The 14,964-nt window shown below is 48.7% G+C and overlaps 6 protein-coding genes across 6 annotated transcripts; 3 read left to right on the forward strand and 3 right to left on the reverse strand.

The window, feature by feature from the left end:
- Window positions 1-694: 694 nt before the first annotated feature.
- slu7 (mRNA splicing protein SLU7) lies at window positions 695-2,107 on the forward strand (the record flags this gene model as incomplete). The annotated part of the gene is made up of 1 exon (XM_043282729.1): window positions 695-2,107. One exon carries the CDS (start codon window positions 695-697, stop codon window positions 2,105-2,107), a length of 1,413 nt encoding a protein of 470 aa, XP_043140080.1.
- A 565-nt stretch (window positions 2,108-2,672) lies between these two features.
- On the forward strand, window positions 2,673-3,266 carry RPL37A (60S ribosomal protein eL37; the record flags this gene model as incomplete). Its single annotated transcript, XM_043282731.1, has 4 exons — window positions 2,673-2,676; window positions 2,751-2,813; window positions 2,948-3,019; window positions 3,124-3,266. 4 exons carry the CDS (start codon window positions 2,673-2,675, stop codon window positions 3,264-3,266), a joined length of 282 nt encoding a protein of 93 aa, XP_043140081.1.
- A 476-nt stretch (window positions 3,267-3,742) lies between these two features.
- On the reverse strand, window positions 3,743-4,928 carry ACHE_70402A (uncharacterized protein; the record flags this gene model as incomplete). The annotated part of the gene is made up of 3 exons (XM_043282732.1): window positions 3,743-4,069; window positions 4,127-4,618; window positions 4,671-4,928. The coding sequence occupies 3 exons, from the start codon at window positions 4,926-4,928 to the stop codon at window positions 3,743-3,745; spliced, it is 1,077 nt and encodes a 358-aa protein (XP_043140082.1).
- A 1,119-nt stretch (window positions 4,929-6,047) lies between these two features.
- Window positions 6,048-8,407, forward strand: LAC9_2 (putative C6 transcription factor (Gal4); the record flags this gene model as incomplete). Its single annotated transcript, XM_043282733.1, has 6 exons — window positions 6,048-6,080; window positions 6,136-6,165; window positions 6,217-6,311; window positions 6,362-6,675; window positions 6,725-7,416; window positions 7,475-8,407. The coding sequence occupies 6 exons, from the start codon at window positions 6,048-6,050 to the stop codon at window positions 8,405-8,407; spliced, it is 2,097 nt and encodes a 698-aa protein (XP_043140083.1).
- Window positions 8,408-9,071: 664 nt separating this feature from the next.
- ACHE_70405A (OTU family ubiquitin thioesterase) lies at window positions 9,072-10,942 on the reverse strand (the record flags this gene model as incomplete). The annotated part of the gene is made up of 7 exons (XM_043282734.1): window positions 9,072-9,150; window positions 9,207-9,674; window positions 9,728-9,999; window positions 10,061-10,326; window positions 10,380-10,443; window positions 10,514-10,600; window positions 10,667-10,942. The coding sequence occupies 7 exons, from the start codon at window positions 10,940-10,942 to the stop codon at window positions 9,072-9,074; spliced, it is 1,512 nt and encodes a 503-aa protein (XP_043140084.1).
- Window positions 10,943-12,640: 1,698 nt separating this feature from the next.
- Window positions 12,641-14,313, reverse strand: ACHE_70406A (putative COP9 signalosome subunit 2 (CsnB); the record flags this gene model as incomplete). Its single annotated transcript, XM_043282735.1, has 4 exons — window positions 12,641-13,876; window positions 13,927-13,987; window positions 14,050-14,208; window positions 14,270-14,313. 4 exons carry the CDS (start codon window positions 14,311-14,313, stop codon window positions 12,641-12,643), a joined length of 1,500 nt encoding a protein of 499 aa, XP_043140085.1.
- Between the last annotated feature and the right edge of the window lie 651 nt (window positions 14,314-14,964).

The raw sequence follows: 14,964 nt of genomic DNA on the forward strand, positions 1-14,964 counted from the left end.
CGCGTGATCGATTGACAGATGGAGACTTCGAATAGTTGAACTCACTGCATTTTGTGAATATTCAGCTGTAAGATCAATCAAGACAACGATGCGCGCGACACTAACCTTCTTCGGATGTCAGAGGTCCATCATATTCGATGTATAGATACGGGAAGGCGCCATGTATATGAACGCAGATTTTTTGGCCGGTCTCCGTAGTCCCGAAGACCCGGATGACAGGTACTTCTGACTTCTCATCTCTGCCAGAATTGTCATTTCCGTATTGTAGGGGAGGATCAAATTCTGACAGGGCTGCTTGGTAGTGATCCGCGCAGTTGAGGCGCACTTGAAAGGGCTCCATCAGTGGGCGTCAGGAGAACCAGCGCTACCATCGACATGTCGCAAAAGTTAAACTCTCCATTCAAGCAATAGCTTGACGCAAATTCAACAATGTGTCAAACTCCGAGTTTCTCATCTTGAACAAAAGCCATGACGTGCACGAATATTAACGTAGCGGACGCGCCGGAGCGCGGGAAGGGAACGCCTGGTCACGTGGAAATCGCCGATGTTATCGCCAGCTTCAACGTCGGACTACCGAGACTTTCAATTATCTTACGCCACACCTTATGAAGGGAGTTATATCCCTAAATTGATATTCAACTCTTCCACCTGTTGAAACGCATTTGATTCGTCTTTACCGTTGTCCCACGCCACAATGTCATCGCGAAAGCCTGCGGATGTGGCGTCGAAGGAGCGCAACGAGTACATTCCTTCTTTCATCTCGAAGAAACCTTTCTATATCGACGATGAAACAACAGCCAACGACTACCTCGAACATCAGCGTCTACACAAGGCAGAGAAATCAGACATCACAAAATGGTACGACCGAGGCAAGCGCGCCGGCCCAGCCGCCACCAAGTACCGCAAAGGCGCCTGCGAGAACTGTGGCGCAATGACCCATAAGACGAAAGAATGCTTAAGTCGACCTCGGAAGCAAGGTGCGAAATGGACTGGAAAGAATATCGAGGCAGATGAAGTGTTGCAGAATGTAGAACTTGGGTGGGATGCGAAAAGAGACCGATGGAACGGCTATGACCCGACCGAATACCGTCAAGTTGTGGAGGAGTTCGAAGAATTAGAGAATATTAAACAAAGCACTAAAGCGGAGCGTGGGGAGGATGAGGATGATGACGAAGGAAAGAATGAAGAAGCTCGTTATGCAGAGGAATCGGACATGGGACGACAGCAGAGCACAGCGACACGCAACCTACGTATTCGAGAAGACACCGCGAAGTACCTGCTGAACCTCGATCTCGACTCGGCCAAGTACGATCCGAAAACACGGCGAATGGTTGATGCGGGTGCCTCAGAGGATGATGCTGCGGCACTAGTTGCTGAGGAAGATTTCGTTCGCAGTTCGGGTGATGCCGCAGAGTTTGAGAGGGCGCAACGGTACGCTTGGGAGTCGCAAGAACAAGGAAAGCCGCAGATCCATCTCCAGGCAAACCCAACGTCGGGAGAGGTCATGCGCAAGAAGACGCAGGCGGAAAGCGAAGCCAAGCGCCAAGCACAACGCAAAGCTCTCCTGGAGAAGTATGGTGGCGAGGAACATATGGCGCCGACGCCACTACGAGACGCGATGGTCGTCGAGAATGAAAAGTTTATCGAGTACGATGAGACAGGTGCTATCAAGGGCGCACCTAAGAAGGCAGCCAAATCGAAGTATCCAGAAGATGTTCTCAACAACAACCACACGAGTGTCTGGGGAAGTTGGTGGCATAATTTCGACTGGGGCTACGCATGCTGTTTCTCGACCGTGAAGAACAGTTACTGTACGGGAGAGGATGGGAAGAAGGCATTCCTGGAAGCTGACAGTTTGTTGATGCTCCCAGGTAAAAAGGAAGCTGAAGGACCATCATATGACCCTGAAGAAGGCGATGGCTCTCGCGAATCCCGTGATATGGGTAACCAGAACGGGCGCAAGGATGCCTCCAGCTCAGGAAAGAAGAGAACACTGATGGAGATCCAATCTGGAATCAGTGAAGAGGAGCTCGAGTCATACAAGCGGAGCCGTCTCGCCGCTGATGACCCGATGGCTGCATTTACCGGGAAAGATGAGGTTGCATAGTAATTGCTTTGGAATCTTAGATATCATATTCGCAATATTCGGCGTTTGGCGCTGTTATCATACCCTTTTGCAATGTACATTGACGAATTGTACCGACTATGCATAGAGAATTAGACTTCGAGAATTCTTACCAGCTTATTAGTCTTGCAAATTCCCATCTCGTACAACTGAAGAATCCATCTGCCACAGATTATCAGCAAGCATCGGTCGATAAGATACCAAACCTAAAGTGGTTTAGTGCACGGTCTAAGGCTGGTGGCTCCACCGAGTAGCGTTACGGTCAGCTGACCGCTAACCACATTAGGCCAGTTAGGTCACGGGACCAGGGCAGAAGCCCTGAATACCACAACTCGCTAAGCGACACCCCCAGATCTCAGCGGAACTCACGATACGCCCAGCGACGACGACAACGACGACAACCAGCCCTTCAACGGAATCGCCAGGTAAGTTAATTTGTTGTTCTGGAGATTCATTGTGCGTTGAGGAGGGGAATCGTTTTTCTTCTCTTTTACGGTTCTTGTTGGCTAATATATCGGGGTTGTCTTTTACAGTTCCTTAAATCAAAATGAGTATGTGCAAATCCGATGCGTCCTGCGATTGCGATCAACCTCTCCGTCGACCTCACCACTAACAACGATAACAGCGAAGGGTACCTCCAGCTTCGGTAAGCGTCACAACAAGACGCACACCCTGTGCCGGCGTTGTGGTCAGTATAAGCACTCCGAAGAACTCCTCCGAACCCCGACAGATTCGCGGATCATGGACGATACGGGAATAAGTTTGGATATACTGGGGAAAAGCATACAGATGGGCTGACCGGTTGCGATTTGGGATTTACAGGAAAGCGCTCCTTCCACATCCAGAAGTCGACTTGTGCCAACTGCGGTTACCCCTCCGCTAAGACCCGCAAGTGTACGAAACCCCCTCCCTGTTGACGAAACAATGTGTCGATTGAGTTGAGCACGGCGTTGGTTATTGGGAACTATTTGGCTTACGAATTATCTTCTGGAATTTAGTCAACTGGGGTGAGAAGGCTAAGAGAAGAAAGACCACCGGCAGCGGCCGCACCCGCCACCTCAAGGATGTCCACCAGCGCTTCAAGAACGGCTTCCGTGTTGGTGTTCCCAAGGGCGCTCGTGGCCCCGAGACCGCTCAATAAGCGAATCTAATATCTCGACGTCGCGTTTTCGTTCTCGGAGGCTGGAGGGGACTGGTATGATTATGGCCTAGCATATGAAGTAGCTGGTTTCAATGCAAGGGCAAAATGAAAATGAACGCTTTTTCCAGTGGAGTTGGTGTTGCGACGGTCTTCTCTTTTTGCCGCCATAGCATTTCTTCTTCCAAGTCACAAAATTCGACGACTGAAAGGGATGACAAAGAAAATTTTATGGGTTTCTCTTTTTTCTTTTTTTTTTTCTCTTCATTTGGGTGACATAAAAATAAGGGGAAACTTTTTATGATTTTCCTTTTTAGTTTACGCTGGCGGATATCCCAGGTCGTGGCAGATACTAGGTTGAGATATTCTTCCAATGTGATCTGTCTGGATTCAAAACAGGTCACGTTCTATCAAAACAAATACTTATGAACAGGATTATACTCGACATGTACGATTATACGAAACCCGGTGTCCCTGTTCTATTCACCCCTTCCGAAGACATTTACACTTCCGTCCCGCTGGATGAAGTACAACACTTCTTTCTCCTCCCACTTGGTTTCAGCATCAGTGCTACCATCGTCACTCCAAGCGCCACCCTTGCTTGCCCTCAGCACACCACTGACATCCCGAGCGGCACCGGTTTCCAAGTTCCGGAGCTGCACGACCATCTGAGCCCTATGCGCCAATCCCACGGCGAACGCGGCATGCTCCTTCTCCAGCGGAGTCGCTGGGTGATTGACGAATTCGGATGCATTATGTATCAGCGGCGAATCGGCAGAAACAGCCACGATCGTCGCATGCGAGTGCTATCGACTTCGTCAGCCCCCCATCACCTTCTCAATCAATGCGCAGTCCATACGTACCTGTTGTAGTCCCATAACCCAGTCGCCCGTTTCCGTAGCTCCTATCCCTTTGCTTGGACCCGTAGCAGCAAGTAGCAAGTCGGGTTGGTCGACGATCAGCAACACCTCCGCTTCCTCGCTATCGTTCTCTGCCCCCGTAGCCTTCAGTTGGCTGACCACGTCCAAGATATCCTTCTCTAATGCATCGAGCGCCGAAGTCCCTTGGCCTATCAGGTGCAGTCGCTTCGCAGGTCCAGGTCCGGCTTCCGTCGTGACTCTATTCAGACAACCACCCGGTACTGCAGGAGTAGGCGCAGGCGCAGAAGTCCCAGGCGGTTCGCGAACAGGCAATGCCGTCCGAGGTGGAATAGGGCGGCCTGCTGCTGCGAACGGTGCTGGCGCTGGTAGTACTATTGGCGCCGCTGTGTGCGTCTGCGGGGTGTAAAAAAGCTCCGATAATCCATCCACGAACGCGAATTGGCCCTTGTCTGAAAGTCGCGCAAGATCCAGACCCTATTCGTCATTAACAAACATTCTCCAAGATATGTATAAAGAAAAACATTACCAATCTCTTCGCCTCAGACCTCCAAAAGTCCCAACTCCGCAAGAAACTCACGAGCACGACCTTGCGTTTCTTGCCATTGTCGAGACCGTCTGCGCCGAAAGTGGTATTTGTAGATGCGCTTAGCGCGGCGTAGAGATACCTTAGGACCAGCCAGTTCCCTGTTGCGCCGAGGACTGAAGAAAGGAGGGTGAGTGAGGATTGCGGGAGAGAGGATACATAAGGTGTGAGGAGGGGTGGTAGTGGGGGTTGTGTGGGCATGTTCCGGGTTTGTTTGACGGTGTCGCAGTTTATCCTTGTTCGGGAGTGTCTAAAAGTTCGATTTATTAGAGGCTTATCGATTGCTGTTGTCTTAATGCGAAATGTATTGTGTTGGCGAAGGTTGATAGAGAACTGCAATCAAAAATTCACATGACGTTGTATAAAGGAAAGCTCTTCTGGGTACTCTGATTGGTCGATAATGAGTCCCGCCAGGGCTCGATTGTGAGTGGCATAAAATGTATACATAGTAGGATAGAATTAAAGGGCATTTGAAGACATTCTTTAATTGATCAAGATATTAAAGATAGTGTCTAATTGGTGGATATGCCCTTGGATAACGTACTCGATTGCCAGTGGTGGATGTATATATCGTGGCTACCGATCTATGGGGTGCATTGGACTACTCCCAATGCATTATGCGCTATAGTACATGCTGCTGTACTATGTATACTAGAAGACATCATAAAGTAGGATCATAATAAAAATATAATCGCATATAACACCAAGATATCTCTACAAACTCAATATTAGATTGGCCATGTCAGCAGTTCGTGCCTGAGGATTCGAATCGCCCTGAGAGATTTTTCACGGGTCAGGTGACTGACTCCCCACATGATACAGTCTTTCTTCGATTTGAACCTCCCATCGTCCACTCCATCGTTGCGTCCTTTCCTATATCGGTTATTCTGCCTCTAATGGGTTTGCCATTCGCTTTTGGTATCGACAAGCGTTGCTTCTGATCCCGGGATCGCGGATCACAGATTATTCCCATGCCTACCGTGAGTTTGGCCCGTGGTTCGCCGGTACTTTTTTTTTATGCCGTCCCCTCCGGATCTGGATTTATAAGATTCGACGTTATTCTTGAGAAGGCGCGTTGAGAGTCTTGTATCCCTGAGACCGTCCATTTTTGGCTTCCTTTTTTTAGTACCGCTCGAACATCGCGTCTCACTATGCATAAGCCTGTCTCTTGCTTGCTTGTCCTTGAATACTTGCGCATCTCTTTCTGACGCGAAATCCATGGCATGGCTAACCTTCATCTCAGATGCTATCAGTGTGGCGTGATAATATCCAATGTGAAAGATATTTGCGATTCAAGAAAGCAGATTTTCCCCGATAAAGATGACTAGTACTCGTGATTCTCATGCCTACGCTGTAAGTATCAGTTGCGCGGAACAGAAAGACGGTCAGAGCGCTAACGCGACGACAGTGCGATGAATGTCGGCTACGAAAGTCGAAGGTGAGAGCTATCGCCTATAAATGATGATTCGTCTTTTGACCATCCGACTAGTGTTCAAAGGAGCGCCCAACATGCGTGCAGTGCCAGCAATTGGGCAAGGAGTGCAATTATAGCCCCAAAGTAACCAGAAGCCCACTTACGCGGCAGTGAGTATCACATTTCCTATTAGCCATGAATCTTGATTTTAACAATCCAGACACTTGACGCATGTCGAAGACCGTCTGCAAGCATTTGAGACAGCCCTTGGAAGACTTTTCCCAGGAGGCGATTTGGATGCGACTGTGCGTTCGCTTTTGCAGGACCATGAAACGCCACCAAGGACCGCATCTTCCAAATCATCCTCAAGGCATTCGACTCCGGCCAAAACTGAGGATCGATCTGAAGCAGCTCCAGAAGCTCTACCGCAGCAGGCGGATGGTTTTGACTGGGCTGAAAAGGAGATTTCACTTGGTGGTTTAACGGATGGCATGGCCGCACTATCTATCAAGCCGGAGGGTTCGGGGTATTTTGGTTAGTATCTCTCAATATTTTGCAGTCCAATTTACTAATCTTTGAACAGGAGCTTCCTCCAGTGTCGTGCCGCTAAGAGCTTTGATGAAGCATGGGTTCGACCTCAGTATTCCTTCAAGTGCCACAAAGCCAAACGGAGGAACTGATAAAGTACCATTGAAGTCTCAACTTTTGAACTCTGCGCCCTCTGGCCTTATTGAGCAGGCCTTTATGGACGCTTATTTCCTCAACTATCATTCGAGTTATCCTTTTGTTCATGAAGCTACCTTTAGGGCACAGTTCCACGAACACATTCCCCGCCCACACGGCCTCTCATGGCACATCCTTCTAAACACGATTTTAGCCCTGGGAGCATGGAGCATCGGAGACGACAATTCAGATCTGGACATCACTTTCTACCAAGAAGCCAGAGGCCATCTGCAACAAGTCTCGGTTTTTGAAACCGGGAATCTGACTCTGATTCAGGCGTTATTATTGATGAGCAATTACGCACAGAAACGGAACAAACCGAATACGGGGTGGAATTTCCTAGGGCTTGCTGTCCGGATGGCCATGAGTCTTGGTCTTCATAAGGAGTTTCCAGGGTGGAGAATTAGTCTTCTACAGCGGGAGATCAGACGGAGATTGTGGTGGGGGGTTTTCATCTTTGATAGCGGTGCGGCCAAAACGTTTGGCAGACCGATTCTCTTACCGGAGGATAGAGTCATGGATGCAAAGCATGTTCTTAACATCCAGGACGAGGTGAGAACATCCTCTCCTCCTATCAATGGAGAGTTAGGGGCTAATCAATGATTCGCAGGCGCTCACATCAAGCACAACAACCCTACCCAAAGAATCCGACGGCCCAACCCTATACTCCGGCATAATCGCACAAGCCAAATTCCATCTCCTAACAAACAGCGTCTACCAACGCCTCATCTCAAGCCCCGCCCTAACACCAGAAGAAACCCTTTCTCTCCAAAAACCAATGGAAGAATGGTACAACAACCTCCCCGACTATTTCAAACAACCCGCTTCAATGCCCGAACCAGACTCCCTAGCCCTCGTCCGCAGACGGCTAATGTGGCGAGACTGGAACCTGCGGACCCTGATCTACCGCCCAATCCTACTCCGCTGGGCAGCTAGACGATGGACGCCCACACCCGGACCGCCACCAGAGCGCGAAGACCCGCTTGAAGGAGACTGTCGCATGCTCTGTCTCCGCAATGCAAGGTTAACAATTGCTTCAATCTCGGAGTACATGGATAATTACATCTGCACGAGACTGGGCGCTTGGTACATGCTGTACTTCCTCTTCCAGGCCGGCCTCATCCCAATCATCTTCCTCATGACCGACCCAACCAGCACCGACGCCCCAGCCTGGCTCCAAGACATCCAAACAACAAAACAACTCCTCTCCCACCCCTCTCTATCCAACAACCGTCTCGCAACCCGCTGTCTAGCAGTCGTCAACAAACTCTGCACACCGGTTTCTTACTACTGCTATCCCAACAACGGCAATGCCAACACCGGCGCAGCTCCCATTCAGGGAGTTCCCGCAGCAGCAAACAAGCCGGTTACTGGAGGAGCAGGGGAAGGGGGACAGCAGCAACAACCACCGATATTGATGCATTTCCCGGATCAGCTGTTCAATGATCCGACGTTTGGTGGTATGTTCCCGGACGTTGATCAGGAGTTGAATTTGAATATGTCCGGGATGGATTTCTCAGAGTGGTTGAATTTTACGCCTTAGCTGGGTTCAGTACACCCATTACGCACAGTTCGGACAGAATATCAAATTTGAATCCACGGAGAACCGAACCGCATATCGTCTTTTCCCGAAATGAATGTTGGAGTTGGAAATAATGTTGAACGATCCCATAATCATCATGTTTTTTCTGTTCTTTTAGATTGCCTTGATACCAATAACAATGCAGATAGATAGAGAGATACCGGGCTACCAACCCAGTATCGGTTGATTTTCGACGTTTGCTTTCAATGTTCACATACATACATACACAGATAGACAACACAAATAAATTCTGGTCACTGAATCATACAACTATCCAGCCGAAATAATAAGCCATGTCATAGAAAAGAGGAAAATAACATCCGGTCAATATCAGAAAAAAGTATGCACATGCCCATGCAACAACGCTAAAATGACATAACAAGAATTAAAAAATAACAAAAGAAGCGGTTCTCAATTTGCCCGATGCTAATCCAACAGAAAAAAGTGGTAGATTCCTTCTAGCAGGTCAGTAGGTCCCATAACGCTAGTGCTCATAACGGATGGTGTCTTGTGTTGTAATTTCGTCTATACGGGGGACGAGGGATGCGAGTGATGCTTGGTACGGTTTAGAAAGGGCTTCGTTCAACGAAGCTTCCTTCCTATTCAATGAAGTATAATGGCGAGCCTATTTGCGGGAGTCGCTGGGTTCCCAGTGGATCGGTTCGAAGTCTTGGTTTTGGAAGTGGGCTTGGTTGTAAGGAGAGCTAAAAGTAGGTTAGCTTTCGTTTCAGTTTTCCTAATGGGGTAGAACGGGACTCACTTCTTGAATGGAGTAGTAATCGGAAGAGAATGACTGAGATTGGGTTTCATCACCAACGGATTCAATCGAATTTGAGGCCCATCTGAGGACCGATTCGGCAAACTGCTCATCGGCGGCGGAGGGCCTGACGGAGGAGCAGACATCCGAGGCGCTGGCGGCGATGGCATTTGAACCGGTGGTGGTGGTGATGTGGGAATTTGAGCTTGGTAGACTTCCTGAGGGGAAGATACGCGGTATGGGCTTGAAGGAGCCGGAGGAGAAATCGGAGCCGGAGACATCGGGGGCGCACCCATCGCAAAGGCCGGGTCCATCATTAGGTTGGGAATTGACATCAACGTTGGGTTGACGTCGAAGGAGAGGGCACCTTGATCCCAGGGGGAGTAGTTAGAAGTCATTGCGTATTGGTAGTTGACCACGGGTTCCATATTCACAGTTGGTTCGGGACGGTAAAGCAGATCGTAGTGACCTCTATTGTACAAGTTAGCTCACTCGATGCCTCAGAAAAATCTGTGTAGACTCACGGTCGGTATAATAGTCGAATGGTTTCAATGCTGGCCTGGTTTGTCGTCAACAAGTGAGGCGTCACGGCATCGCCCTGGCTGCGGTCGAGATACAGGATCTCAACGGCGAACCCGGATCGTTCAATGACACCATCGACTAATGCTTGGAGCCCGACTTCGTCGATTTCCGATTTGACCGTCTCGATTCGTGTTGCGCAGTATTGATCCAACGGCATGGGGACAAACGCTTGATACCGCTGGGGGTTCAGTTTCATCCACGCGCCTGTAAGAAGCTGAGTTGAGAAATCGTCAGTATTCATTGTCAGAAAAAAAAGACGGGTATAGTAAACCAACTCTAAAGTGAGTGAGGATTGCGTTCGAGCTGTACTCGACGTTGAACGTGTCGACGAGGAACGAATCGTCACGGACGCCATCTCGAATGACCTGAATTAATTGGGTGAAGACTTGTTCTGTGGCATCGACAAAGATCTCATAAAGGTAGTCTTGATGGCCGACTTGGTCGAGGAGGCTGGATAATGACTTGATCCGCACGAGCTCATTCTGAATCAAAACCAAATCGCGAAGGGCAAAGAGATTTTCGAAGTAGCCAAATGCGACCGCTATGAAAAGTCAGTCAATGATGGTGAATGTCTCCTCGGAAACCGGATCATACCTCTCCAACCGCAATTGCCATCGCCTTTCATGATACGCGACGTGGGATGTGTGAGGGCAAGTGTCTGTACAAGAGATTAGTTAGAAACCACATGAGGTTTCCGTATCGCAAAACGAGGAAAGAAAGTATCGTACACTAGTCTTTGTAGCCAGGGTAGGGTCTGCATTCGCATAATCCATTGCAATTGCCTGAGTCGATTGTTTTGTCGATACGAGCGGGCCCTGCCACCTTGGTGTCAGCCGGATTGTGATGCGGAATCAAGCGGGTTCCTCCCAAGCACTCCATACCTGAACGTCTGGTTCAAACTCGTTAGAGAGCTTCTGAAACCGCTCCATCTCCTCGGTCGATAATGTATTCATGTTGAATGAAGACTTGGCGGCGCTTCGATTCTTGACAGAAGCGGAGAAGTGCGACGACCCGCCGTGGGAGAGGACCGGGGCGGGAGAGTGAAAGGTTCGGTCTTGGTAGATGGAGTTCGCAGCAGATAGGCCGTGATAGTCCGGAAAGTAGTGGTTGTGGTTGTAAGGCAGGAAATGGGCGAACGAAACATCCGATAAGGACATCGCAAGATTAGAGACTGTGCTTTTAGAGTTCAAGATGACAAGCAGTTGCCTGTATTAGGAAATCGTCAGCTTCCACATCGTCCACCATGAATTAATGGCAGAAAAAGATGGTTTCGTTATACCCACCAGACCAGCCAGCATCTTTTGCTCTACTTCGAGTTGATTTCTGAACTTGCGCACCGGATGGAGAGAGGTTCGGGGAGGATCAGCAGCTGGTATCGGACCCGAGAGACCGTCAGTGAACCGGAAAATCAATAGATAAAAAGTACAGCGCGTTTGCTGAGAAAGCACAAATGGCTATCCGGTGGTGCCATCGAAAGCGCAATGCTCTTTCCTCATAGGTCGTAACAGAACAGAGATACGTATAGACGGTGAGAAAGAGTGGAAACAGATTCCGAGTGATGACAAACCCCGATATCACATCTTACCGACAGAAGAGGATAATTCGAAGGATAAACAGAAGAATAAGAACAAACAGTGAAAAAAGGAAGAAGAAACCTACCTTGTTGCTTTTCCAGGCGAGATGCAGCCACAATCCGGTGTCCGCACGTGCCAGGATGAGATAAGAACCCAGCGATGATATAAATTGGTTTTAATTTGGACAAAAGACCCAACAACAGGGATGCGATTTGGAATGCCACAGATGATCTTGATGGAATTCAAAGAGAAATAGACGAGAATTAATAGGAAGTGAGAGAAGGGGGAAAAAAGGAAAAAAAAAAAGAGGAGAAAAATAAGCGGGGTTTGGTTTATCTCCAGACTTTGCGATGTCAACAACAGACAATATAATTACAATAATAACAAGCAAGTATATAAGACTAGTACTACTTGTATGCATACCGTACAGCAAAGAGAAAAAGAAACAAACCCACTAATAAAGGCTATCACTATAGAATTGATATTATTCTCCAGTGTCACATCATGTATTACCGTCACTTCCAGCACTCTGGATATTTGTCATGATGCAGGTATACATTGATATCTAGCTGCTAGATCTACCATTCCTTTTTCCACCCAGCCCTCGTTGGTCTGCGCCAGATGGCTTGAGATGTGACGGGGCTGCAGCTTCATGCTTGTTTGCTACTCTTCCACCCGATCTAAATCCATCTGTACAATGTACTGCAGTGACAGGGGCCCTCGGAAGTGGCTCCGCTAAAAAGAAACAAAAATACTCTCTCAATATCCCGGCATCTTCGGCTCCGTTCTAGGTACGAAAAAGGCATTTCGAGAGAACTTGCACAAGAAGAAAAAGCAAAAACATTGAGTCCTGACTCGTTGACAGACGCCAACTGTCACTGGTACTCCATCTGCAATACTGCCAGCCACCAGGGCGCAAGTACCTGGTACATGACGCGCCATAGCCGTACAAAAACAAGCCATCAGACTTCTGCCAGGTCAAAATCTCATTATCTTCGTAATTCATCATCATTATCCAGCCAAGATCCTGTTTGGCAGGGGAGAAAAAAGCAAATGGAACACTAGAAAAAAAGTACGGCGTTTGCGGGAACACACCGCATCGTCTGCTTCTCCCCCCGGCGATCACAACACGCCATGCCCACAGACAGGCCGACAGACAACTAGCTTCTTCGCCTACATGCACCGTTCAGCCCACCTCCGGTGTAGACCTGCAGCAATCATGGATGAGACAAAGAAATCCGTCTTCTTTTTTTTTTTTTCCCTTTCTTCGCGGCGCGCGCCCTAAAACGCCCTCGATCCGACCTTTCCTCCCCGGCCTTTGAATCCGCCCCGTGATCGGGTACGCATAGTACTTGCCCCCACTGGACCGTCATCGCCAAATCCCAATGGGAACATGGATCCGGCCGCCATACCCTGAAGCTGCGCAGCCTCGTCCGCCTTGAACCCCTCGCCGTTCAGGGTTGCTTCCCATAGCGTCCGCAGCGACGAGATCCACTCCTGGAGAGATCGTAATCGATCCACGTCGCTATTACTTTCGACCACCACAATACCATTTTCTTGGTCGATTTTAGCGTCGAGTTTTCTGTCCAAAATTAGAAAGCTCAAAATATCCTGAACTTCCTGCACGGAGATTTTAATGTTTTTGGAGATAAAGTTCAACGAAAATCGCGTGTACGGGGCAATCAACTTGAGAATGGCCTTAGTCCGCATATTTCGACTGACCTCATCGATGTTCTCCGCAATAAACGGATCGGCCAACACGTCTGGGTTTTTGCTCAGGATTGCTTCGTACGTGTGGATATCGTCCCGCTGGAACGCATCCACCAAGTCGGTCATGGCCGAAATGCGTGGGTCGCTCTTGTACGGCTTCGTTTCCTGTGAATCAAACGGGTTGATGTCCGACTTCATCAACATGGTCGCCAACACCAGATACTTAAGCACCTGGATCCGCTGCATTGATCCTGCCTCGTCGTAGTTCCGAAACGATTCGAAAAAGTCACTTTGTGCCTCCTCCCAGTTTTCTTCGCTCATGTGCATTTTTCCACCACACTCGCGAATGATTCCCATGATCTTGGGGTGTGGCACGGCCGACCGCACACGAAGCGCTCGCTGGTACAGGGCTTTGAGACGCTTGTTGTTCTTCGTTTCCGCATACATCTGAATCTCGAGGGCGTAGAGTTCGAGCAGGTAGGTACCTCTGCTGGGATCGTCCGAGCCGTCTTCCCGCTGGCATGCGCGGTGTAATTCCCGTACCTTCTTGCTCAGCTGGCCATACTCCTTGCGCTCCAGCCAAAGACGGGCCAACTTGATGTTGGTCTTCAGCCATAAACGCTCGTTATTGGTGTTTTGGAAAGAGTAGAGTGTCAACGAGTAGAACTCCTCCATGCACTGATAGGCCTTGGCGTCGTCCGAGCCTTTCTCGATATAATCCAGCATGTTATTGATCGATTTTTCCGAGTAGTTTCGTGTGACGGCCGATTTAACGTAGGTAAGGAGTTCGCGGTAGTGTTCGACGGCCTGGGATAGTCAGCATAAGGTGAACTTGTGCGTTTGAAAAAGCTGCGTACATCGCCATATCTTTCCAGTTTGAATTCAAGCTTGATAGCCTGCTTTAATCCTTTGAATCCCCTGGACAAAGCATCAGCATCTATTGACATACCACTCCAGGTACAAATCAAACAGGCCCGTACCAATCGCTTTTCTCTTCTTCCAGTGCAGGTACACCTAAAAATTCATCGATAGCCTCCTCTGGATTATCGGCCTTCATCTGCTTGGCGTTGTAGTATTTATTTTCGATCCCAACGTCTCCCGATTCATCGTCGTCAGCGTCTTCATACTCGAAGTCATAACTGTTGTTGATACCGGTTAGTCCTGTTCTGGTTGACAGCTGGTGAGCGCGAGGGGACGTACTCCTCGTCACCAGAGTCCTGCATGAAATCATCGTCGTCGGACATCGTGAAATATTATATCGCGAGAAAAACAACGTCTAAGGGTTCTTGATATGGCTATTGACAATATTCAAGATGAAAATCCGGTCGCTGTTCGCGGAAAAAGGGTCCTGGCAGTGAGTGTTGACAGATAGATGGTAGAGTGAGCTTCCAGTGAGCTCCCGCGCTTATCGGAGTCCGGTGTTCCCCGCGCTCAGAATGGCCGCCTACAATGAGTACTTGCAATCTCAAAATCTTGGCATTCTTTTTTGTTTTCTATGACCAAGATCATTATGATTATCTAATGAGGAGCATACAAGTCATATGGACAAATTAAAATGCCGGAGTAGCTTTATCTTGGCGTTGGGTCAATGCACCCGGGCGAGAAATATATTTCCAACTCCATACTTGAGGATTTGCAGATTGTCCATGCGCAGGCATAAATATACCCCATTGCAAGGAGCTAATTATCGACTTCTGATTCCCACTATTGAGCCTCTCGAAGCGGTTGCTGAAGAAAATGAATATTAGCATATCGATAGACAGTTTGTATTGAGTCTTTCATAGCTATATCAGAGTAGAGACTGTTCAGTAAATCAAGGTTGCTGATTACTACTCGGTAGTAGTATTAGAATGAACAGAATGCACTGCCAAACTCAAGAAATATGAGTAGTTCAA

This window comes from Aspergillus chevalieri, chromosome 7 (genome assembly GCF_016861735.1).
Source record: "Aspergillus chevalieri M1 DNA, chromosome 7, nearly complete sequence".
NCBI lineage: Eukaryota > Fungi > Ascomycota > Eurotiomycetes > Eurotiales > Aspergillaceae > Aspergillus > Aspergillus chevalieri.